Source organism: Macaca fascicularis, chromosome 9, assembly GCF_037993035.2.
Source record: "Macaca fascicularis isolate 582-1 chromosome 9, T2T-MFA8v1.1".
Lineage (NCBI taxonomy): Eukaryota > Metazoa > Chordata > Mammalia > Primates > Cercopithecidae > Macaca > Macaca fascicularis.
Window position 1 is genome coordinate 78,919,835 of NC_088383.1, and position 26,957 is coordinate 78,946,791.

Below are 26,957 nucleotides of genomic sequence, written 5' to 3' on the forward strand. Positions count from 1 at the left end.
GGTGGCTCTGGAATGAGGAGAATATATTAGATTGTGAATATTAAATATGCTTTAAATGTCACTTGTGTTTTGGTGAAAAATAATGAAGAACTGCTACCCTTTTAACCCACACACTAACTTATGTGAACATAAATGTGGCCTCAAGTGTTCAGAAAAAAATTTGGTTAGTTCAGAAGAGAGATTAAAGGAAGCTTAGTTTTTTTGGAAACAACCGGAGTGATCTAAATAAGATAAAATATCTACATATTAGAACAGACACGATCAAGACAATGTTTAAAATAAAATATATTTAGCAATTTTGTATAAATATATGAATACTAGTCCTAGTATTTAAAAAAAAATTGTTGTAAATGGGATTAGCTACTTTCCTTCTTTTCACCCTTTTAATCTAGCAGTAAATTTAACTTGAATTTCAACTTCTGTAAGGTCAAAATTAACTGGATTGATCTAACTGGTAAAAACAGTTGTTGAGTAGAAAGAAGGAAACCAGAGACAGGACTTTATAATGTACTTTCATCTTCAAATACTCGCAAGACACCTACTATGTTGAAGACTCTGGTACTCTGGGCCTTGTACTCACTACACTGGGCTTGTCTAAGTGAACTAACTTAGAAACTCGCTGCTGTCATACAGCAGTATTGAAAAGAGACAAGAGGGTAGTAGTTAAAATTTGCTAAGGATTTTCAGTGTTGTCTTCTGATATTATCATGATGAGCCAGGGACAGTCACTTGGCTCTTTTTTATTCATTGTTAAAAGTAAGGTCAATAAGAAATGATTCACCAGGGCTGTGGTTGTGAAGAAGACCTAGACCTGCGATGGGAAGCTGGTGTCTGAGTCCTCTGACGTCCTGCCCAAGTCAACAGCTGCGGCAGTCCCTCCCAGCCTGCCCCTCCTGTGACTGCCCCAGATCCCGGGAGGGAGGCCGTTGTGCAGAGGAGCACAGGAAACAGGAGACCCACCTGAGGCTCAGCCCTAGCCCCTCAGCCCACCCGTGGGAGAGTTTACTGCCTGGGGACTACCCTTGCCCATGCCTCCAGCTACAGAACAATTCAATTGCTTTTTTTTTTTTTTTTTTTTTTTGGGTCCAAAATAAAATCTGAGCTAGCTTTAACACAAAAAAAAAAAAAAAAAAAAAAAAGAAATGATTTTGTTTTTAAAGCAGTACAAAAACAGACAAATACTGAAAGCTTGTTTTTATAGTTTTGTACTGTAAACACATAGATAGGTTGACTTAGAGTTCTTGCCAGAAACATTATAAATTAAATATATAACAAATAACTGATCAGATGTCCAGGATGACATTGAGAATAACCTGGACACACAGGTGTGAAGCCTGGGAATGAATACTATTAAGAAGTTAGGTAGGGTTTAGGCACCAAATACTGTAAATTGACAGATGTACAAGAAGGGCCAAGACACTTAGAAAGAGCGAATTAACTTTTGAAAGTATTAGTTCAGAGAACTTAACAAAGAGCTCATGGAGCCAAAGGATATCAGTGGAAACTTGTAATTATATAGTGGATGAAATAATGTAGAAATATTTCTGTGCCACGTGGATAAGAGATGAACAGAAAAGATATTTTTTAAAAGTCAAATTTATTGAGAAATAATTTTTATACACCATATTAAATTCACTCCTTTAACGTTTAGTTTGATGAGATCTGACAATCATATACAGTTATAGAACCGTCATCACCACAATCAAATAGAATATCCCCAACATGCTAAAAAGTTTCTTTGTGCCATTCTGCAGTCAATTGATTACATCAACCGTTGGCATCTGGCAACTAGCAATCTGTTTTCTGTCCCTATGTTTTTGTCCTTTCAAAAATGTTATATAAATGGAATCATATAGTGTGTACTTATTTATATCTGATTCTCACTCAGCAAAATGCTTTTGATATTCGTTCATATCGTTGCCTGTATACTTGGTTCATTCTTTCTTCTTGCATAGCATGTGATGGTATGCTTGTGTCACAAATTGTTTATCCATTCACTTGTAGGTGAAAATTTGAGTTGTTTCTAGTTTCTGACTACAGTAGCCCCTTCTTATCCATGGTTTCACTTTTAGCAGTTTCAGTTACCCATGGTTCAAAAATATTACACAAAATAAGATATTTTGAGAAAGAGAATTAGTGAGCACATTCACATAACTTTTATTGCAATATATTGCTAAAATTGTTCTATTTTATGATGTCATTGTTGTTAATCTCTTAGTGTGCCTAATTTATAAACTTTATTAGATGTGTGTTGAATAGGAAAAAACATAGTATTTATAGGGTTTGGTACTATCCCAGGTTTCAAGCATCCACTGGGGGTCTTGGAACATATCCCCCAAGGATTCGGGGGGATGACTGTCTTATGAATAAGGCCACCATGAATGTTTACATACAGGTATCTATGTGGACATAAGTGTTTATTTCTCTTGGCTAAATACTTAAGGAGTGGAATTGCTGAGTTATAGAATGGGTATATGTTTAACTTTATAAGAAACTTCCAAGCTTTTTTTTTTTGTTTTTTTGAGACGGAGTCTCGCTCTGTCACCCAGGCCGGAGTGCAGTGGTACGATCACGGCTCACCGCAAGCTCCGCCTCCCGGGTTCACGTCATTCTCCTGCCTCAGCTTCCTGAGTAACTGGGACTACAGGCGCCCGCACCACGCCCGGCTAATTTTTTGTATTTTTAGTGGAGTCGAGGTTTCACAGTTAGCCAGGATGGTCTCGATATCCTGACTTTGTGATCCGCCCGCCTCGGCCTCCCAAAGTGCTGGGATTACAGGCGTGAGCCACCGCGCCCGGCCCCAAGCTTTTTTCTGTAAGTGGCTGTACCAGTTTACGTTTTCGCTAGCAATGTGTGAGATTTCCAGTTGTTTCTCATCTTTGCTAGCTCTAGTATTTATTATAATCTTTCAGATTTTAGCCATTCTAGCATGTGTGGAGGAGTACATATTTTGGCTTTAATTTCATTTCTCTAGTGACTAATGATGTTGAACATTTTTCATGTGCTTATTTACCCTCTATGTATTTTCTTTGGTAAGATGTCTTTTCAATTTTTTTTTTTTTTTTTTTTTTTGCCCATTTAAAGAGTTGAGTTGTTTTTCATTTAATTATTGAGTTCTAAGTGTTCTTTATATTTCCTGGATACAAGACCTTTGTCATATGTAGATTTTCAAAATACTTTGTCCCCGTCTATGGTTTGTGTTTTCACAAAGTTTGAATTTTCATGAAGTCCAGTTTATCAACTTTTTCCTTTATGGATCATGCTTTTGGTGTTGCAGCTAAGAAAACTTTGCCAAGGTTGCAATGATTTTTTTCCCTATGTTTTCTTCTAGAAGTTTAATACCTTTAGTTCCTACCTTCAGCTCTATGATCCATTTCAAGTAAGTTTTTGTACGTGATGTGAAGAAAGGGCCAACATTCCTCCCTCCCTCCCTCCTTTCTTTCCTTCCTTCCTTCCTTCCTTCCTTCCTTCCTTCCTTCCTTCCTTCCTTCCTTCCTTCCTTCCTTCCCTCCTTCCCTCCTTCCCTCCTTCCCTCCCTCCCTCCTTTTTCTCTTTCTTTCTTCCTTTTCTCTCTCTTTGCTGCAATTAATTGCTTTGGGCATACATCACTTTTTATTTTTATATTTGAGGTAAATTCCTAAAAACTGAATTGCTGGGTCAAAGTTTAAATTCTTACATATACATATACATGTACATGTATTGCATATTTGCCCTCCATAGGGATAACATTTTAAATATCCAGAAGCAAGGTATAAGAGTATTTGTTTTTTCTGCAGCCTTACTAACAGAGTTCGTTATCAAAATTTTGTTATTTGCCAATCTGAAAGGTGAGAAAGAATATCTCAATGTATTTTAATTCTCATCTGTCTTATTATGAATGAGGTTGGGAGGCTTTTTACATGGTTAAATTTACATATTTTTCCGTGAATGAGAAATTGCATTCAACCTCAAATAGTATCTATTGATCTCTTGCTATGAAAGATGAGTGTTTGTGGCTTTTCCATCTTTTTTTTGCTGTGTAATTCCACAGCAAATTGCTAGTCTGCCCACCATGTCCCCAAATGTATTCTCAGTCCATGTGTATGGCACACTTCTAATGTTACTAATGTTTTGTTGTTTGCTTCCATTTGTTTCTTGAATTCTAAATTGTTGGGGAGAACTAGGAGGGTGGTGTTTTGAAGCTCGGGGAGAAAAATCATCTATTTCCTATAGAGAGGATACTTAACATGAGCAATAAGAAACAGTTAAGTAGGGTTAATAGGTATTTAGCCAGTGTTCCTGGAGAAACTTTAAGAAAATATTGATAAATAATGAACTTGGATGGTTAGATTTAAAGATTCTGGCAGAGACTTTTGAAAATTCTCTTCAAGGAGTATGACAGAATGGAAAACTAGGAGACACAGAAGGAGCTGAAATTCCCCAGTTACATACTATTTGTTTTCCCAAGTGTATTGATTTATAGAAAAATGAATATAGTGTTTTCAAGGACTTTGGTTTCATTTTCTTTATTCTGATAAGCAGGCTTTTATTCATTTCTAGCTAAACAGAGAACAAAGAAGAAATGAGAATTTTTTTGGCTTCACATTGAGGTTGGTGAGAATTCTACCACCTTTGCCATTCTCTTTTTGTTCTCTGCTTTTTAAAAATATCAGACCTTACAAGAATTCATATACAGTTGAGCTGTTTTACAATATATAGAATGGAATGGTCCCATAGGCTCACTGGACTTGCAGCAACAGAAGCCTCTGTCACCTTCAAAGTGTATGTGAAGGGCACGTTACTTCTGCCCTGGTTGCTTAAACTTGATGCCTTCTAGCTGAAGGTTATTCTTGTTCTGGTGATTCAGTGAAAGCTTCTCTGTTGTCTCATATATTAGATTAGCTTCTTCTTTGACTTCAATTTGACTAATTTAGTTCTATGGCTTTTAAAAAATAACCTTTATGCTGGGTTTATATAAGATGGGTCTCCATTTTGGCATAATTTTTATATGGTACAAAATGTCCTTAAGTAGAAGGCATTGCTACATAGAGTAACTAACCATGAGGCATTTCTGTTCTTTCTCTGTAGCTGCAATTTTGAAAATGTTTGCCATTGTGGTGAGCTTTTAGTGTGAACTGACATTTTATAAAATAAGTAAATGGTATGTTATCAGGGTCATAAAGTCGTCTTGTGAAATTCTCATGTACAATGAAGTCAGAAATTGAATTATGACTTTCTGCTTTTTTTAATCAGAAGGACATTATAAGACCTAAATATAAGTAGAATCTGTTGTTTTCTTTTGTTTTCATATTTCATATTGGTTAAGGTAACTTTTTTAAACCATTTTTGCTGCTTTCATTTTGGTTGTATGTGTGAGGAAACATGTTTAATTTTGGTTGCTATGGCTAGAAGAAACAAATTTTTTAATTTAATTAATTTTGTTTGAATCTTTTCATAAAGAATTCATAAAACTCATCATTTTGGGGGATGCTCAATTTGATCATTTTTCAAAAAACATCAATAAGATGGTTATCTAAAGGTTTAATAAAGAGAACTTCAAATACTCAAATAAGCTTTATAAAGTTTGAATTATAGCATGCTAATGATATTTACCTTTCGTTCTAAAATGTAACATTGTTTTGTTCTTTTGAAACTCAGAGATTTTGGATGCTAAGGAAATAAAAAGTACAGACTCTTGGAGTTCCCCACACTTAGTGCATCTAACAATTGTAGCCCTAACCCTGGGGCATACCTTTTAAGTGCCACTCTGGAATTGATTTCAAAGGGCTCAAGATCCTTTAGGAGGCTGTTGTGCATTAGGAATGTGTTTGTTTTTTTTTTAAAGAGTACTTTAGGCATGTTGCATTTCTAATTAGTGCACATGTAGGAAATATACCTTATTGATTTTGAAGTGATTTTGATGTCAAGAAATCCAATAAAATGAGGCACCAGAGGGAAGCTTTGTTTTAAAGTCTTTTGTAATGAAAACAATGAGTGAAACACTCTTGAATAATAATTATGAGCTCTATACATGAGGGAGAGTTTTAATCTGAATGTAGACAAGTAGATTCTGTTCTTTCACTTAAAAGGGGATAATGATATCAACTAACGTTTGTTGAGCCCCTGCCAGGTGTCAGAGATATTGGCTAAGTTAATGGATTTTATATGGATTTTCTTATGTAATCTTGAAGATCCCTTTGAGGTAGGTACTCTTATTATTCTCATTTTAGGGATTAGGAAACTGATGTTCAGGAAAGATCAGTAACTTAGCTAAAGTCACCAGCGAGCAGGGAACAGAGCCTGGATTCTCACCCAGGCAGTCCAACTTTAAAGCTGACACTGATAATCACTGAGGCCCAATAATGGTGAGAGGTAAGAGAATTTAAGAACGCTTTAGCAGACAATGGAGGTTGCGGGGTGCAGCGACAGGATGTCTCACATGGGCTGCTGCGTATTACCTGGCTGAGGGTCTGAGTGGAGATGAAATCTAGCCCTCCCTCTGCTGGGCAAACTGGGGGCCTTTCTGCTGACACTCGCAGGGCTGTGTCTACTCAGAGAGTGGCATAGTTTTCTTGTTTTTCTTTTCTTTTTTTTTTTTTTGAGATGGAATTTCACTGTTGTTGCCCAGGCTGGAGTGCAATGGCATGATCTCAGCTCACTGCAACTTCCGCCTCCCGGGTTCAGGTGATTCTTCTGCCTCAGTCTCCTGAGTAGCTGGGATTACAGGTGCCCACCACAATGCCCGGCTAATTTTTTTTTATTTTTAGTAGAGATGGAATTTTGTCACGTTGACCAGACTGATGTCCTCCTGACCTCAGGTGATCCACCTGCCTCAGCCTCCCAAAGTGCTGGAATTACAGGCGTGAGCCACCGCGTGCAGTCAGTTTTCTAATCCATGTGTCCAGAAGGGGCATATTTTTTAAATTCACCTGAAGGCAAATCTCAATTCTATAATCATACTCTGAATATTACTGCCTGTATTTCCATTCACTTGCAATAGCGGACTTCAACCTACCTCTTTCTAGTCTACATGCTTCCTTGGTGGTCTCATTGTATCTACCTTTATGCTGACAACTCCAAAAGTTACATTTTCATTTCAGATTTCTCTTTCAAACTCTGCTCTTGTATATCCAACTGCCTACTTTACATCTTCACTTTGATCTTAATATGCACCTCAAATTTATAATGTCACCAGCTGGACTCTGCTTCTTCCTCCTCCTCTTGCAGCCATTCCCACCTCAGTTAATGGCAACTCCATCTTTCCAGTTGCTCCAGACCGAAAAACTTAAAGATATCTTGAGTTCTCTCTATCCTAGGTTTAATCTTTCATGAATTCCTGTTGGCTCAATTGCCAAACTATGTCTACAATCTGAACCCTGTGTCCACTTCTGCTACCACCAACCAGTTCTAAGCCATTATTTTATCTCTTCTAGGTTACTGTGGGAACTCCCAATGGCTATCTCTACTTTTTCTTTTGCCCTTCATACTTCATTCTATTCACCAGAGTGAGTCCTCTAAAGAAAAATACAGTTGATGTTTTAGTGCTCAAACATCTGCAGTAGTTCTTATGATCTGCAGCCCCCATTACCTTTCTGTCTTTCTCTCTTACTATGCTCTTTGTAGCTCACTCTGCCCTACTTAGACTGGCCTCCTTGCTGTTTAGCCACTGCTTTCCTGCCTTAGGCTTCTGCTGTGATGTTACATCTGCCTGCAGTGCTCTTCCCCCGGCTGTCTGCTTGGCTGATTTTCTTGCCTCTTCAAGTTTTGCTCAAATGTCTCCTTCTCAATGAGGCTAATCTTGACCTTATTTAATACTGAAATCTGCTCTGAACTTCTCTATCACCCAGCCCTGCCTACTCTATTCTGCTTTTTCTTTTTTAAAATAGCATGTGTTATTTTCTAATATATGAAATCATTTACTTTTTATTATCTATATTGTTTATGGTCACTCTATTCATGATTGGCACAGAGTAGACAGCCAGTAAATATAAGTTGAAAGAATGAATAAATGAATGATGCCCTATAGTCTAGGGATGCCTCTGATCTCACATCATTTTGCTCTTATAGCCTACCGAAAAGCTAGGTGGAAGAGTTTATAAAGATTATTGCTCTCTATGTAAATACATCAAAAATATTTGTAAAGTGTAGGAAGAGCATTTGAAAAGAATGAGACCCAACTGTTCCTTCATCACATATGATATCAGGCAGTTGCTTGATTTTATTGATTCTCTGACAAACCTCAGATCCTTTTGTTTACCAAGTGAGTAGAAGGTGTATGTATTTCTTTCTTGGTAGGCCAAACATACCAGCAAATGATTGCACTGGAAACATGGAGGTGGGGCTTGGAAAACCAGTGTATATAGAGATTGTAGTGGAAGTTTTATGTTATAGTTGTCTTCTTTCCATTTCATTTCACTCTAGCCAGACTGAATTGTATAAAATCAGCTATGATAATATTGTGCGGCAAACTTCCCTTGCCTCCTTTTCCTTTACTTAAATCTTGTGATGATTTAGATTTTTTTTTTTTTCAGTTAACATTTGGTTTCAAGGCTGTACATTATTCCTGACTATATTATACTAATTTTTCTGAGGCATGGTGATGGGGGAGAGCAAGGCTTATAAAGTTGTTATGCATTCAAGATAACATCTTTTTTGTTTTTTTTGAGACAGAGTCTCTGTTTCACGATCTTCTAATCTCGGCTCACTGCAGCCTCTGCTTCCTAGGTTCCAGCGATTCTCCTGTCTCAGCCTCCTGAGTAGCTGGGATTACAGGCACAGACCACCATGCCTGGCTAATTTTTGTGTTTTTAGTAGAGACGGAGTTTCACCATGTTGGCCAGGCTGGTCTTGAACTCCTGACCTCAGGAGATTGTAGTGGAAGGCTGGCCTCAGCCTCCCAAAGTGCTGGGATTACAGGTATGAGCCACCGCACCCGGCCTCAAGATAAATTCTTAATGAAAATTTTAAAAATGCTCTTTTAGAACATTATTTCAGTACTTGACAGTCTTTCACTAGTTGCTGATCCTTTCTTCTGATATTTTGGGAGGATAGGGTATTAGGCAAAGGTGAACATTTGTGATGATGGTGGGGATTGGCACCTACTATTAATAAAAATATTTCTCTTTTATATTTAGCTAAATAGAGTTTCACTAAATGAGATCCACCATGAATCCATGAAGCCCAAAGATACTTTTGGTGGAAGACTTGTTGATATGATTAGAATAGTTTAAACTTGAGGAAGAGACACTTATTTCCAGATAAAACCATCAAACGTGTATGAATGTGCACACCTGTATGTATGTGCTAGTGTTATGACAATAATTAGAGCATAGAAAGAACCATGTTAATAGAGATGATGTATAGTACTTATCAGGAGAAAACATAGGAGAAGGTCAGTAATAAATAAGGATAGTTACCTGGGAGAACACAAATTAAATACAATCACAGATATACTAATAAATCATGAATGTTTTTTATTTCTGTGTTTTTGACTATTTAACCTTTTAATTATTTACTCATGAATGGAATTTTGAATGTCTACAAAATAATTTTAATAAAAGAGGTAGAGAAATACATATAGTGAATTCACACTCTTGCATGGAAATCAGAAGCTTAAGGAAAGAATAATAACAGAGAGCATTTGGATGGAGGAAAGAGAAGTAAGAGAAGTGATATTGTCACAGAGCTTATTACTTCAATAACTTTCCTGGTCCAGGTTTAAAAAACTTACAGTAATAGATGACACGTTCTAAAAATTTTAAGAAACCTTCTCTTAGAAGTGGAATAACTTAGCCAGGTGTGGTGATGTGTGCCCATCGTCCCAGCTACTTGAGAGGCTGAGTGGGAGGATTGCTTGGGCCTGGGAGGCGGAGGTTGCAGTGGTGAGCTGTGATCATGCCACTGGCACTCCAGCTTGGGCAACAGAGTGACCCTGTCTCCAAAAAAAAAAAAAAAAAAAAAAAAAGGTGGAATAACATGACTTTTCATCTTAACTCTTTGGCAATTATATATCTCGGTATATTGAGGAAACAATGAAAGAAGCAAATCTGGCCACTTGGTGATATGGAGTGCTAGAAAGTCTGGACAGGCCTATCTTTAACGTTTGTAGTGGGAAGTGTGAGGGTACAGACGGAGGCCTGCACACCGTATGCCTACATGTGTAAGTTACAATTCTATGTAATAGGCTGCTAAAGTAGGCTCTACCCACCAATCTTTCTACTTTGAGAAATATACCTTCGAAATGACCCAGAAGGCAAGATTGGTTTTAGAATTCTTGGGTTCCTTTTAGAAGGAGGTGATGGAGACAGAGCTCACTTCTGTGTCCCTGACACATGGCCTGTTTTCTTCTCTTCCCACTTCTGACTGTCTTGCACTTGAGGGGCCTTGAGTGCCTGCAAGTAGACAGCTCAGCCTATACACGCAAACTCAATCTGCACTCATTGGCAAACAGCTGCCTTTTGGCTACCTTTCAGGTATAGGGTTGGGCACATTGAATGATTCAGTCTTGGAAGGATGAATTCCACAAAGAGGCCAGCATAGGCAATGGAAGTGGATTTGCACTGGTTGAGTAGGGAGTTGAGACACTGGCTACCCTGGGTACGATAGGATAGAATAGATGTGGGCTCTGGGTGGGTATATCATCTTGGCCCCATGGTCACTTCCAAAGCATGAGGATAGGGGGTGGGGCAGCTTTTGCCCAGATTTATAGAGAAAGTGATCATTTATTTGGGTGATAATCCCAAATAAGTTGTTAGAAATGCTTCCTAGACTTCCAGAGAAGTAAATGTCAACAATTTTATATTAACACTAAATATGATTCCAAGCGACTATATATGACATAAAAGGAATGTGATAAACATGAAGAAAGAAGATGCATAGTTGGTAGGGCCTGGCTTTACTACTTTTTCTTTCACTGGAAACTAAGATTGTGGCTGATGTGTTTAAGTGCTCCATAAATAGTTGTTGAACAACAACATAAACAACCCCAAACTCCAATATATCTATGTAGGGGTACAAATTTGAAAGAATATGGATCAAAGATGATAAGAGGGACATATGTAGTTTGGATATTTGTCCCCACCCAAATTTCATGTTGAATTGTGATTCCCAGTGTTGGAGATGGGGTCTGGTGTGGAGTGATTGGACCTTGGGGGCGGATTTCTCATGATGGCTTAGCACCAGCCTCTTGGTGTTGTCCTCATGATAGTGAGTGAGTTCTTGAGAGATCTGGATGTTTAAAAGTGTGTGGCACCTCCCTCTCTTTCTCTCTTGCTCCTGTTCTCACCATGTGAGATGCCTGCTCCCCACTTTGCCTTCTGCCATGAGTAAAAGCTCCCTGAGCCCTCCCTAGAAGCTGAGCAGATGTCAGCATCATGCTTTCTGTATAGCCTGCAGAACCATGAGCCAATTAAATATCTTTTCTTTATAAATTACCCAATCTCAGGTATTTCTTATAGCAATGCAAGAATAGCTTAATACGGGGACACCTGACTGAAGGCAAATAAAAGAGAATGGCAGAAACTAGGAAAAATAATGTTGGGAAGGCTAAAGCACTTCTCATTTGCCAGGGCTGGCAGGACATGCTGAAGGTAAGGAAGAAAAACAAAAACAGGAAGGAATAGATCCTCTACATGAGTCACATGATAAGAGATTAATAGATGACATATGATACATCTAAACTATGATGTCAAATTGGCAAGAGTGGAACAAAGATTAATATAAGGGAATTGAATTAAGTAGAAAACAAAGATGTTATAATTTGTATTAAATATATAAATCCATATGTTTTGGTATTATGTATGATATCTCTGGAACTATAAGAGTAAGTGCCCAAAGTAGTTGCCTCTGGGAGGGAAATTAGGTGGTAGGAAGACAAGGATGAGAGAGAGAGATTTGGTTTCACTATATACATTATTAAACCTTGTATTACCTAATAAAATTTTAAATTAATTAAACAATAATTGAAACTCTAGATGATGAAAGTAAAGAAGATAACCTAATCTCTAAATTTGTTGAAGTACATACATCCAAAAGAAGTATATCCCTGAATCCTAAAATGATCTTTAGATGTGGTAACAGAAACTTTCTTGGGAGTCCTTGAGAAATGGCAGACCTGCCAGAAAGCAGAGTGCTCCGGACTGAATGTTTGTATCTTCCCCACCCCCAACTGCAAATCCATGTGTTGAAATCCTAACCCCCAGGGTGATGATATTAGAATGGTAGAGCCTTTGGGAGCTAATTAGGCCATGAGTGTATAGTCCTCATCAATGGGATTAGTGTCCTTATAAGAAGAGACATGATGTGTTCTGCTGTCTGCCATGTGAAGATACAGAGAGAAGGCAGCCATCTGCAGACCAGAAAGTAGGCCCTCACCAGACACCAGATGTGCCAGTACCTTGAACTAGGACTTTCCAGCCTCCGAAACTGTGAGAAGTAAATGTTTGTCGTTTAAGCCACCCAGTCTATGATCTATTTGTTATAGCACCATGAACTGACTAATACATAGAGAAGAGCAAATATGCTTATTTTCAACATAGGTAAAAAAGTGATCTCTTTAATTAAACTGGACATCTAGGTGCCAATCTGTAGGAAAACTAAAAACCTAATTTGTAAATAAAGGGCAGTAATTACTAGCAGTCAGCATGAATTCTTCATGAACAAGTCATGCCAAACTATAAATATATATTTTTTGAGCTCTTAAACAGGAAGGTGTAGAAAGGGTGTTTCTATTTCATTAAAACATTTGGAAAAGCCTCTTCATGATATATCTATATTTTTGACAAAATGAAAAAGGTAGAATATTTCACACAACAGCATTTAATAATATTGAAAATCATGTCTAAAGTGTTTATTAATTGATCATTACATATCTGGAAAGAGATTTGTAACAGTATCAAAATTAGGTTTTATGTCTGGCTTTCACCTGTTTAATGATTTAATAGGGAATTCTGGAATTCCTACTGGACAAATTAATGGATAAACAGGGAAATGGGAGGGCGTGTTAATGTGTTGGGTTCTTCCAAACCAATTTTTGACTAGCAGGAATAAAAGTCCATATTCTACAGGATAAGGTGTTAGGAGGACAAAATAAAATTCTGCATTGAGGAGTAAATACAAATTATTTGTTTAAAGATGTCATAAGAGACTTGAGTTTGCAGTAATCTTTGAAAAAAAAAAGACTTAAAACAGTTTAGTTGAAAAGTGAGTATAAAGTTAGACTAATTAGGTAAGTATGATGACTGTGTCATGGAATTTAATAAGCTTAAAGGAGAATCAGCCATCACCTTACAAACTAATTGTGTTACAAAAGTTAATCTTTTTTTTTTTTTTAAATTAAATATTTGGTATTAGGGAATTTTCTATAGGAACCACATTATAGATGGTTAGGTTTCCAAGTCATCCCACAAGAACATATAAACTTATGTAAAAGAATTATAGTTTTATTAAGAGGAGCCTGAGCTCTGGAGTGGGTGGTGAGGAGTGGGGGGTTGAGGGGGGGACGGTGGGAGAGAGGTGGTGGTTATGTGTTACTGTAGGGAGGAGAAGTAGGTGCCAAACGTTTCCTCTTTAATATTTGTGAGGGAATGGCCACCCTTAGGCAAATTTTGGAAATGGGTAAAGTTTTCCACTGGCTTCTCTGTGCATCTCTCTGAACTTCCATCATCACTCTCCTTTGCTGCCAGGGCACAATGAAAACACAATGTGGTTCATGCTGTAATAGAGATGTGCACAGGGTGAGCAATGACTTAGTTCATACTGATGTGTGACTGAATGTGTGCACCCCTTGACCTCTCAGAGTTAACTACATTTAGAAGTGAAATGTGTGTCAAACCAAATGAATTTAAAATTGATATAAAATGATAAAAGTTCAGTTTCAAGCAGGGAATAAAGTGGAATGTAGGAAATTGAGGCATTGCAGACAAGATAGTTTGCAGAGAAGGGAAGGATCCACATGGTTGGGTTTGCCCTGCCTTGGTGTCTTTCTCTGGAGACATCTATCACCACTGTCAAGAGATTTGTTTTCCTTCCTTTGATTCTGAAAACTGGGATTTTGTTATAGTCTCTTTCCAAATCTGTACTTTTCTTACTTTATTTATAAAGTGTACTTTTACCCCTTTATTAAGCCGTTTTTTTGGATAAAAGTTTAAAAGTGGCAGGTTTCAACTCAACGAGCATCTAATGGGATAGTAAGCTTCTCATCATTTCTGTTCATCGAAGCCCAGTACATTGGTGAAATGAAGGTTGTGTAGAAGGTATTCTTGAATCATTTGGGAGGTGCTGCCTAACTCCTAAGATTTTATAGATTATAAAATGCAAATGCCGGCCAGGCGTGGTGGCTCCTGCCTGCAATCCCAGGACTTTGGAAGGCCAAGGCGGGTAGATCACCTGAGGTTGGGAGTTCGAGACCAGCGTGACCAACATGGAGAAACTCCGTCTCTACTAAACATACAAAATTAGCCGGGCCTGGAGGCGCATGCCTGTAATCCCAGCTATTCGGGAGGCTGAGGCAGGAGAATTGCTTGAACTCGGGAGGCGGAGGTTGTGGTGAGCCGAGATCGCACCATTGCACTCCAGCCTGGTCAAGAAAAGCAAAACTCCGTCTCAAAAATAAAACAAAATAAAATGCAAATGCTTCAGAATATAATACTTACAACCTAGTAGGATTTTTGTTTTGGATTTGCGTTGTGGTATTGCTATACCTACAATTTGTCAGATTTAGACTTTGCTTCAATTTCATTTGCAAAATTATGCAGTTTTCTGCCTATGATAGCCCTAATTTCCAATCAGTCAGGAATACTGACCAGGACATACAAAAAAGCAGGAAGATTTAAAAAAAATAAGAAATAGCATTTATTTAAAGACTAATAATTATATGAAGCCAAGTTCTTTAAAGACTTATTTTTTTTAAAGTAATTTTTACCATGGAAAAATGAACTTTTGAAAAACTTTTACTTAATTTGTGTTAAAGACATGAACACAGACTTAGAAGATACTTTGGGTAAATTAGGTTGTCTTTTGTCTCTTGGCTAAAAAGCACTCCTTTTAGAAAGATACTTCTAGGCTGAAAAATTCTTCTAGAAGGGTTTACATATGATATGGATAATTTTTGCTTTCCTTAATTTTTTATCTTCCTTACTTTCAATTTCTGGTGGCCTAGCTTTGGAAACCAGTCATGAATTTCACAGTGAAAACGACACGTTTTTAAAGGCTGCCAAGGTTTGCCACATTTTATTTTAGTTCACAACAGTCTCCTCTACTTTTGTCCTTCAGATGAAAGAACAAAGCAATGGCAGCAATCTTGACTTGATTTTTATGTAGGATAGTACATGTCATAGAGGGGTAACAAGTAAATCCTTTTGTGAGGACTTATTTGATAGAACCCTAAGGCTATACATTGATGGACATATCCTATTGCATAGATTGACTCTGGGCTATGCAGAAAGGTCACCACAGGATAGACTATCTGTCAATTTAGATTTCCCTGTGTTAGAAGGAATCAAAGTGGTAGGTGAAATGATTGAAAAAGCAAAATCAAAACCAAACCAAACTAAAACATTTCAGTTCTAGAAATGCATTTGAGAGAAACCATTTGGCAATAGTGTTTGGAGCCTTTCTTGAAGCATGTCTCCTACATTGCAGCTGAATAGCTGAGAAAAGAGACCATGTTTCTACTTTTAGAAGGAAAAAAAAATCAATGCAAAGGAGAGAGAAACAAAGTAGAAAAGGGCTAAATTGTAGGGCTTTGACTTTATGTGTTGAGGTATCATATGCTAATAACAGTAATTTGAAACTTTGAGAAGAAACTCAAGTAATATCTTTTCACTTAATATAATTTGAATAATTATTTTTTCAAGGCAAAATCTTTTAAAAAGTAAAGGATTTTGTAGCCACCTTGTAAGTGGCTTGTGATAGAGTTAAGCATAGACTAGGAACAAGGACACACTTGGCATGTTTGAAGGGGCAAATGGGGCCCTGGGCAGGCCATTTGGGTTATTTTCAATAAGAGAAAGAGAACTATCTAGAAATATGCTACATTTCAGGAATTGTGCTCTCTCTTTGCAGTAAACGATACCAGTGGCTTTTATATAAAATTCTTAACACTTACTGTGGTTTTTAGTAGATAAATGAATAATATATTAAAGCTATTTGAAAACATGGCTAGAGATTTTGAATATTAATCCAAATATGACATGCCACATATGGTCATTTGATATAAATGTATATTGTTAGGCAAAAATCTCACTGAATTGATTTTTTTTTTTTTTGAGACCGAGTCTCGCTCTGTCGCCCAGGCTAGAGTGTAGTCGCGCGATCTCGGCCCACTGCAAGCTCCGCCTCCCGGGTTCACGCCTTTCTCCTGCCTCAGCCTCCTGAGTAACTGGGACTACAGGTGCCCGCCACCACGCCCGGCTAATTTTTTGTAAGTTTTAGTAGAGACGGGGTTTCACCGTGTTAGCCAGGATGGTCTCAATCTCCTGACCCCGTGATCCGCCCGCCTCGGCCTCCCAAAGTGCTGGGATTACACCAAACCCGGCCAATTGATTTTTAAGGATAATGTTAATGCCTTAAAGAATGGCTTACAGTTCTTTTTTTTTTCTCCTTCTTATTTTGTCTTGACCAACTATCCGTGCCTTCTCAGGGGCTTTTCTCTTTTTACACAACTGTGCAATTTATATTAGTTTCTTTTCCTGTCCAAGAAGGTAAATTGCCTTTAACCTTCTCCAGTCAAAACCCTCAAATAAACAATCTCTAAATCAAGTAAAGACATATCTTTACTTGTTTCCATGTCTTTCAAAGGGTTGCTTGTTCCTTGTCTAAGTCATCATTAACCAGAAGGAGCAAAATATGGGGGTAGGCTGCCTCAGTGCTATGATTTCACAGAAGCCAAAGGACTTGAAGACTTGAACGCTGTAAGATGTGTCTTACCATTCTGATCACTTAAGACTACTGCTCAAATACAAACCCACCTCAGATGAGTTGTTAATTTAATTGTGAACATACTGGTGTAGATTAATTTGTTACAGGACCTAAGCCCAGACAGCATGACCTCAGGAAACAGTTGGGGAATATCTTCTTTCTCTGAAGGTAGATTTTGTAGCCTGGTCCTCTGAGGGCTACGGTTGATATTAGGAAGAGGTGTTGAATACAAGTTTTACCTATTCCTTGATTTTCATGAGTATTGTTCTTTAGAAAACAGTTTTCTTTACTAATAAGCATCTTTTTGTGTTTGTGCACAGGCAGCATGTCAGCTGAAACACCAATCACACTGAATATCGATCCTCAGGATCTGCAGGTCCAAACATTCACTGTAGAGAAGCTACTGGAGCCTCTCATAATTCAGGTATTAATACCATGGAAATTATGATATATAGTAACTGCAGAAGAATGAAAAAAAGTGGGAAAAATGAATAATGAAGAAATAAAAGATTTGATTTTTATATATGAATATGTCATCTAAAATTGTCCTTTATTTAAAGAGTTGTTAAGATGTGAAAAGTAGGTATGTATGTTGCTAAGATGTGAAAAAGTATGAATTCTGAAAGTTCCCTGACATTCTCTTTTAGCAATAATAACAGTAATTTTATATATATATGTAATTTTCAGAGTACCTTTATATAAATTATCTTCTTTGATAATCATGAAAACTGAATGAGGCAGGTAACATGGTTAAAACCATCTTTATCATATAGATGAGGAAACTGAGGCCTAGAGAATTTTACTAACTTGCCTCAGGCACATGGCATCTCATTTGCCAAATAGGAAATTACCTTTAAAATACTAAAATATATGAGAAAAGCAGCTATTTAAAGGAATTCTGTGATAAAGTCTTTCATAAGGTGAATAATCCTTTGATGATATGCATAATGATTCTCCGATTTTTTTTATTATGTGAGTCGAGATTTCGTGTATTGCATTTTCTTAGAGCAGGGCTTGAAGAAACTTATGCAGTGGTATAGATTTAAATTTTTGTACTTAACCCACAATTTGTGAGGGAACTCCCCTTTAGGCCTTACATCATGCCTCCTAATACAAGATTCAAGTCCCTTTTCCTAGGGACTCAAAAGAACCCAAGGGTTACTTGGATGAAAAATTATGCTGACCTTTCCTCAGATCATTTAAATGTGTTCTGCTTATCTTTTTTGTGAGATGGATGTGGGGAGGGGAGTAGCTCTGAAAATAGACTTTGTACATATTTTTTTCGATCTGTATATATTGTGCAAGTTGATATCTGCTACTTGAAAGACAATTCAAAACCTGTGCCTCCCTGATGATACCTTAATAGTTAACTTTGGCAGTCTTAATGGCACTAATATCTGCTGTGAAATTTATACTAGATGACTGTGGAGACGTCATTAAAGTCTGTCTTCGTCACCCACTAAACAGTTTCATGTTAAAAAGAAAAAAGGCTGGGTGCAGTGGCTCATGCCTATAATCCCAGCACTTTGGGAGGCCAAGGTGGGAGGATTGCTTGAGTCCAGGAGTTAAAGACCAGTCTGGGCAACATAGTGAGACCCTGTTTGAAAAAAGAAAGAAAGAAAGAAAAAAAAAACCCTTCATTTGTTTTTCTAATTAAGTTCACAAAAAAATTAGAATGTCCAAAAAAGTTAAAAAAATAGAATAAAAACACTCATAATTTTACCAAGAGATAAACATTAATGTTTTGGTGCATTTACTTCCAGTACAACAAAGTTACAGGAGATTTTTTTATCTCTTTGTACTTTGTACTATTAAAGACTATATCTTCTTTATATATGTCCTTACATGTATATACATTATATATATGAAGAATATATATATGTGAACAAGTGGAGCTAGTACTATATATGTAGACTTTAATCCCACTTTTCCATTTTAAATGATATTTTAATAATTTTCCTATTTATTTGTAAGCATGATCTAATAAAACTGCTATTTACTTATATATCATATGGCTGCACTATAGTTTTTTTTTTTTAAGTAGCCTTGCGTTTTTGGACATTTAGGGTGTTTCTATTTTTTTCCTATTATAGATACTGCTGTGCTGAACATCTTTGTATACACATTTTTGTTATCAATTTGTATTATTTCACTAGAATTAGTTACAAATGTAAAAGTTAATGGCCAAGATGCGAGTATTTTTATACTTTTTCATACATATCGCCAAGTTTTTTGGGGACAGTTTTTGACTTTATATGTTAATGTATCATATGCTAATAAAAGTAATTTGAAACTTTGATTTGAGAAGAAACTCAAGTAATATCTTTTCCCTTAATATAATTTGAATAATTATTTTTTCATGGCAAAATATTTTAAAAAGTAAAGGAATTGTAGCCACCCTGTAAGTGGGCTCACAAGTCATGTAAGGTTTTGTTCCTATCCAATTATAAGGAGTAGGAATAGGGAAATGACCTTCATTTTGGAGATGGCTGGTGAAAACAAATACATGAATGCTAGTGTATAACCCTTATTTGCTCTATAACAATGGAACATTAGAGTTGGTCACTTAAAACTTGCTAATCACAAAGGTTGCTGACATGTTGCTTGTATACAGAGAGAGTATCATGGGGAAACTACTTTTTATATGCTAACTGAAACTAATAGATATTTTGCTTTAGTCAAGTACATTGCTAAAGAAGTTAATAGAAAGTATTCTAAGTAAATTCACATTAAAGGGTAATGCCAGTCACAGTGTGTGTGTGCGTGTGTGTGTGTGTGTGTGCACATGCGTGCGTTTTATGGCGTGTTCTAAATCGATTATAACCATCTATAAACATTTATTGAGTTCACCTATAAAATTAGAAGGATGAAAATGACCTGAGTAATCTTGTTTGATTGGAAAGAAATGCATCTCTTTTAAAAAGTGTGATTATACTAGTTTTAGAGGGCTTTTGATGTTCTTGGATTCAGACTTTTCATGATCCACAAGTAGATGAGTCACAGAAATGGAACTCATTACCTTTTACATACCAGACAGTTCTGCTACACGTAAATGTGATTGCTAATTTTGTCTTCCTTAAGATTGTTGTCAGTGTTTTCAAAATATTCACTGATTTCTGAAAAGTGCTTTGGTATACAACATCGATGTCTCAGCTATAAAAATTATTTTGTGGTCTTAGCAATACTCAAGTGGTATTAAATTAAAATATTAATAATTTATATAATATCAACTATATGTAATAAATGTCTTATAAAGCAGAATTCTATTTAACAAAATTATTTGTATACACTCTTGTTTTTTTTATAATGGGATTCTTCTTATCAAAAACCAGTACATTTCAAAGTCAAAGAGTTATATTTTAAAATAACTGATCTTTTTGGATTTGATGTTCAGCCTTCTTGTATCTGTCACTTTGATCATGTATTACCCACCAACACAAATAAAATATCTCATTAAATTATATTAAAGGTTTTTTCTAGCATAACATCATGTTAAGTGTCTCATCACATTCTTTTTGGTTTTTCAAAAAGTGTTTATTTTTGTTTTTTTAGATAAAAATAAGCTGTTTAAAATTTACAAGAAAAAACAAACAACTCCATCAAAAAGTGGACAAAGGATATGAACAGACACTTCTTAAAAGAAGATATTTATGTGGCCAACAAACATATGAAAAAAAGCTCATCATCACTGGTCATTAGAGAATTGCAAATCAAAACTATAATGAGATACCATCTCATGCCAGTTAGAATGGTGATCATAAAAAGTCAGGAAACAACAGATGCTGGAGAGGACATGGAGAAATAGGAATGCTTTTACACTGTTGGTGGGAGTGTAAATTAGTTCAACCATTGTGGAAGACAGTGTGGCAATTCCTCAAGGATCTAGAACCAGAAATACCATTTGACCCAGCAATCTCATTACTGGGTGTATACCCAAAGGATTACAAACCATTCTACTATAAAGACACATGCACATGTATGTTTATTGGAGCACTGTTCACAATAGCAAAGACTTGGAACCAACCCAAATGCCCATCAGTGACAGACTGGATAAAGAAAACGTGGCACATACACACCATGGAATACTATGCAGCCATAAAAAAGGATGAGTTCACATCCTTTGCAGGGACATAGATGAAGCTGGAAGCCATCATTCTCAGCAAACTATTACAAGAAGAGAAAACCAAATGCCACGTGTTCTCACTCATAAGTGGGAGTTGCACAATGAGAACACATGGACACAGGGAGGGGAACGTCACACACTGGGGCCTGTCAGAGGGTCGGGGGTTAGAGGAGGGATAGCATTAGGAGAAATACCTAATGTGGATGATGGGTTGATGGGTGCAGCAAACCACCATGGCACGTGTATATCTATGTAAAAAACTTGTACGTTCTGCACATGTATCCCAGAACTTAAGATATAATAAAAGAAAAAAAAGAATAACCTGTTTATTTAAAAAGGCTAAGTAGACCTCAATATTTATTTTTCATCAACTTTTATTTTAAGTTCAGGAGTACATGTGCAGGATGTGTACGATTGTTACATAGGTAAACATGTGCCATGGTGGCTTGCTGCACAGATCATCCCATCACCTAAGTATTAAGCCCAGCATCCATTAGCTATTCTTCCTGATGCTCTCCCTCCCCCAACCCCTGCTGACAGGTCCCAGTGTGTTCCCTCCGTAAGTCCATGTGTTCTCATCCTTCAGCTCCCACTTACAAGTGAGAACATATGGTATTTGGTTTTCTGTTCCTGCATTAGTTTGCTGAGGATAATGACTTCCAACTTCATCTACGTCCCTGCAGAGGACGTGAACTTGTTCTTTTTTATGACTGCATAGTATTCCATGGTATATATGTACCACATTTTATTTATCCAGTCTATCATTGATGGGCATTTAGGTTGATTCCATGTCTTTGCTATTGTGAATAGTGCTACAATGAACATACACGTGCATGTATCTTTATAATGGAATGATATATATTCCTTTGGGTATATACCCAATAATGGGATTGCTGAGTTAAATGGTATTTCTGCATCTAGGTCTTTGAGGAATTGCCACGCTGTTTTCCACAATGGTTGAACTAATTTACACACTCACCAACAATGTAAAAGCATTCCTTTTTCTCTGCAACCTTGTCAGCATCTGTTGTTTTTTGACTTTTTAATAAGCATTCTGACTGGTGTGAGATGGTATCTCATTGTTGTTTTGATTTACATTTCTCCAATGATCAGTGATGTTGAACTTTTTTGTTTTTTGAGACAGACTTTTGCTGTGTCACCCAGACTGGAGTGCAGTGGCATGATCTTGGCTCACTGCAACCTCCACCTCCTGGGTTTCAGTGATTCTCCTATGTCAGCCTCCTGCTAGCTGGGTTTACAGGCACATGCCACCATGCCCAGTTAATTTTTGTATTCTTAGTAGACATGGGGTTTCACCATGTTGGCCAGGCTGGTCTTGAACTTCTGACCTCAGGTGATCTGCCCACCTCGGCCTCCCAAAGGGCTGGGATTACAGGAGTGAGCCACTGCGCCCAGCCGATGTTGAACTTTTCTTCATGTTTATTGGCTGCATGTATGTCTTCTTTTGAAAAGTGTCTGTTCATGTCTTTTGCCCACTTTTAATGGTTTACTTTTTTTCTTGTAAATTTGTTTAAGTTCTTTGTAGACTCTGGATATTAGACCTTTTTCAGATGGATAGACTGCAAAAATTTTCTCCCATTCTGTAGGTTGCCTCTTCACTCTGATGATAGTTTCTTTTGCTGTGAGGAAACTCTTTAGTTTAATTATATCCCATTTATCTATTTTTGCTTTTGTTGCAATTGCTTTCGGCATTTTCATCATGAAATCTTTGCCTGTGCCTATGTCCTGAATGGTATTGCCTCAGTTTTCTTCTAGGGTTTTTATAGTTTTGGGTTTTACATTTAAATATTTAATCCCTCTTGGGTTACTTTTTGTATATGGTGTCAGGTAGGGGTCTAGTTTCAATTTTCTGCATGTGGCTAGCCAGTTCTCCCAGCACTATTTATTAAACAGGAAATCTTTTCCCCATTGCTTGTTTTTGTCAGGATTGTTGAAGATCAGATGGTTGTAGGTTTGTGTTCTTATTTCTGAGTTCCCTATTCTGTTCCATTGGTCTATGTGTCTGTTTTTATACCAGTACCATGCTGTTTTGGTTACTGTAGCCCTGTAGTATAGTTTGAAGTTAGATAATGTGAAGCCTCCAGCTTTGTTCTTTTTGCTTAGGATTGTCTTGGCTATTTGGGCTGTTTTTTGGTTCCAAATACATTTTAAAATAGTTTTTTAAAAAAAAATTCTGTGAAAAATGTCAGTAGTAGTTTAATAGGAATAGCATTGAATCTATAAATTGCTTTGGGCAATATGGCCATTCTAATGACCATGATTCTTCCTATCCATGAGGATGGAATGTTTTTCCATTTGTTTGTGTCCTCTCTGATTTCCTTGAGCAGTGGTTTGTAGTTCTCCTTGAAGAAGGCTTTCACTTCCCTTGTTAGCTGTGTTCTTAGATCTTTTATTATTTTTGTAGCAATCATAATTGGGAGTTCATTCATGATTTGGCTTTCTGATTTCCTGTTGTTGGTGTATAGGAATGCTAGCAATTTTTGCACAGTGATTTTGTATCCTGAGACTTTGCTGAAGTTGCTTATCAGCTTAAGGAGCTTTTGGGCTGAGACAATGGGCTTTTTCTAGATAAAGGATCATGTCATCTGCAAACAAAGATAATTTGACTTCCTCTCTTCCCATTTGAATACTCTCTATTTCTTTCTCTTGGCCTTACTGTCCTGGCCAGAACTTTCGATATTATGTTGAATAGGAGTGGTGAGAGAGGACATTCTTGTCTTGTGCATTTTCAAGGGGAATGTTTCCAGCTTTTGCCCATTTAGTATGATATTGGCTGTGGGTTTGTCATAGATGGTTTTTATTTTTTTTAGGTATATTCCTTCAATACCTAGTTTATTGAGAGTTTTTTTTTTTTAACATGAAGAGATGTTGAATTTTATCAAAGGCCTTTTCTACATCTATTGAGATAATCATGTGGTTTTTGTCTTTAGTTCTGTTTATGTGATGAATCACATTTGTTGATTTGCATGATCAAACAACTTGATCATGGTGGATAATTTTCTTGATGTGCTCTTGGATTCAGTTTGCCAGTATTTTATTGAAGATTTTTGTATCGATGTTCATCAAGGATATTGGCCCGAAGTTTTTTTGTTGTTGTTGTATCTCTACCAGATTTTGTTATCAGGATGATGCTGACCTCATAGAATGAATTAGAGAGGAGTCCCTTCTTTTCAATTTTTTGAATAGTTTTAGTGGAAATGATACCAGTCCTTCTTGGTAGAATTCAGCTATAAATCCTTCTGATCCTGGGCTTTTTTTGGGTTGGTAGGCTATTTATTGCTGCCTCTATTTCAAAACTCATTATTGGTCTATTCAGGCATTCAGTTTTTTCCTGGTTCAGTCTTGGGAAGGTGTATGTGTCCAGGAATTTATCCATTTCTTCTAGATTTTCTAGTTTATGTGCATAGAGGTGTTTATAGTATTCTCTGATGGTTGTTTGTATTTCTGTGGGGTCAGTGGTGATATCCCCCTTATCATTTCTGATTGTGTTTATTTGATTCTTCTCTCTTTTCTTCTTCATTAGTCTAGCTAGTGGTCTATCTATTTTATTAATTTTTCCAAAAAACAGCTCCTGGATTCATTGATTTTTAGAAGTGTTTTTTTGTTTCTTTATCTCCTTCAGTTAAGATCTGATTTTGGTTTTTTTCTTGCCTTCTGCTAGCTTTGGGGTTTTCTCTTAGTTCTCCAGTTCTTTTAGGTGAGATATTAGGTTATAACTTGAGATCTTTCATGCTTTTTGATGTGGGCATCTAGTGCTATAAATTTACCTCCTAATGCTGCTTTAGCTATGTCCCAGAGATTCTGATAAGTGGTCTCTTTGTTCTCATTAGTTTCAAAGAACTTCTTGATTTCTGCCTTAATTTCATTATTTACCCAACAGTCATTCAGGAGCAGGTTGCCTACTTTCCATGTAGTTGTGTGGCTTTGAGTTTTCTTTCTTTTTTTTTTTGAGACAGAGTCTCGCTCTGTCACCCAGGCTGGAGTGCAGTGGCCGGATCTCAGCTCACTGCAAGCTCCGCCTCCCGGGTTTATGCCATTCTCCTGCCTCAGCCTCCCAAGTAGCTGGGACTACAGGTGTCTACCACCTCGCCCGGCTAGTTTTTTGTATTTTTTAGTAGAGAAGGGGTTTCACTGTGTTAGGCAGGATGGTCTCGATCTCCTGACCTCGTGATCCGCCCATCTCGGCCTCCCAAAGTGCTGGGATTATAGGCTTGAGCTACCGCGCCCGGCCACTTTGGGTTAATTTCTTAATCTTGAGTTCTAATTTGATTGTGCTGTGGTCTGAGAGACTGTTTGTATTATTTCAGTTCCTTTACATTTGCAGAGGAGTGTTTTACTTCTGATTATGTGATCAATTTTAGAGTATGTACCATGTGGTGAATGAGAAGAATATATATTCTATTGTTTTTGGGCAGAGTGTTTTGTAGATATCTATTAGGTCTATTTGATCCAGAGCTGAGTTCAGGTCCTGAATATCTTTGTTAATTTTCTGTCTTGATGGTCTGTCTAATATTGTCAGTGGGGTATTTAAATTTCCCAATCTAAGTCTCTTTGTAAGTGTCTAAGAACTTGCTTTATGCTTCTGGGTGCTCCTGTATTGTGTGTATGTATATAGGATATTTAGCTTTTCTTGTCAATTTGAACGCTTTATCATTATGTAATACTCTTCTTTGTCTTTTTTTATCTTTGTTGTTTTAAAGTCTATTTTATCAGAAACTAAGATTGCAAACTCTGCTTTTTTTTTTCTGTTTTCCATTTGCTTGGTAAATTTTCCTCCATCCCTTTATTTTGAGTCAATGTGTGTCTTTGCATGTGAGATGGGTCACTTGAAGACAGCACTTTGATGGGTCTTGGCTGTTTATCCAACTTGTCATTCTGTGTCTTTTAATTGGAATACTTAGCCCATTTACTTTTAAAGTTAATATTGTTGTGTGAATTTGATCCTGTCATCATGATGCTAGCTGGTAATTTTGCAGACTTGTTTATGTAGTTATTTCATAGTGTCACTGGTCTGTGTACTTCAGTGTGTTTTTTTAGTGGTTGATAATGCTTTTTCTTTTCCATATTAAATGCCTCCTTTGGGAGCTCTTACAAGGCAGACCAGATGGTGACAAATTCCCTCAGCATTTGCCTGTCTGAAAAGGATCTTATTTCTTGTTCATTTATGAAGCTTAGTTTGGCCAGATATGAAATTCTGGGTTGGAAATTTTTTTCTTTAAGAATGTTAAATATTGGCCCCCAGTCTCTTCTGCCTTATAGGGTTTCCATTGAGTGGTCTGCTGTTAGTCTGATGGGCTTCCCTTTGTAGGTGACTTGGCCTTTCTTTCTGGCTACGCTTAACATTTTTTCTTTCATTTTAACCTTGAAGAATCTGATGATTATGTGTCTTGGGGTTGATCTTCTCATGGAATATCTTACTGGGGTTCTCTGTATTCCCTGAATTTATATGTTGGCCTGTTTTGCTAGGTTGGGGAAGTTCTCCTGGATGATATCCTGAAGTGTGTTTTCCAACTTGGTTCCATCCTCCCTGTCTCTTTCAGGTACTCCAGTCAGTCATAGGTTTGGTCTTTTTATATATTTTCATATATTTATGTATAGGTTCTCAGCGGTTTTGTTTGTTCCTTTTCATTCTTTTTTCTCTAATCTTGTCTTTCTGCCGTATTTCAGCAAGATAGTCTTCAAGCTCACTTTTAATGGGGTTTTTATGGGGTCTTTTTTGTTGGTGTTGTGTTGTTTTCTGTTTGTTTTTCTTTTAACAGTCAGGTTAAGAGGTGACAATGTGCTAGCAGCCCTCGCTCTCAGCGCCTACTTGGCCTCGGCGTCCACTCTGGCGGTGCTTGAGGAGCCCTTCAGCCTGCCACTGCACTGTGGGAGCCCTCTCTGGGCTGGCCAAGGCTGGAGCCAGCTCCCTCCACTT

The 26,957-nt window shown here is 37.1% G+C and overlaps 1 protein-coding gene across 3 annotated transcripts in view; it reads left to right on the forward strand.

Annotated features, from left to right (window-relative positions):
• Positions 1–26,957, forward strand: part of CTNNA3 (catenin alpha 3) — a 1,764,647-nt gene that overhangs the window by 24,981 nt on the left and 1,712,709 nt on the right. For 2 of the 3 annotated variants that reach the window (XM_065521050.2, XM_005565734.5), the window contains one exon: positions 17,217–17,320. In XM_065521050.2, coding sequence (XP_065377122.1) covers positions 17,222–17,320 — 99 coding nt within the window. In that variant the 5' untranslated portion in view covers positions 17,217–17,221. Of the gene's footprint in view, positions 1–16,272; positions 16,400–17,216; positions 17,321–26,957 lie in introns of those variants that run through there. The other variant, XM_065521052.2, reaches the window with a different exon arrangement.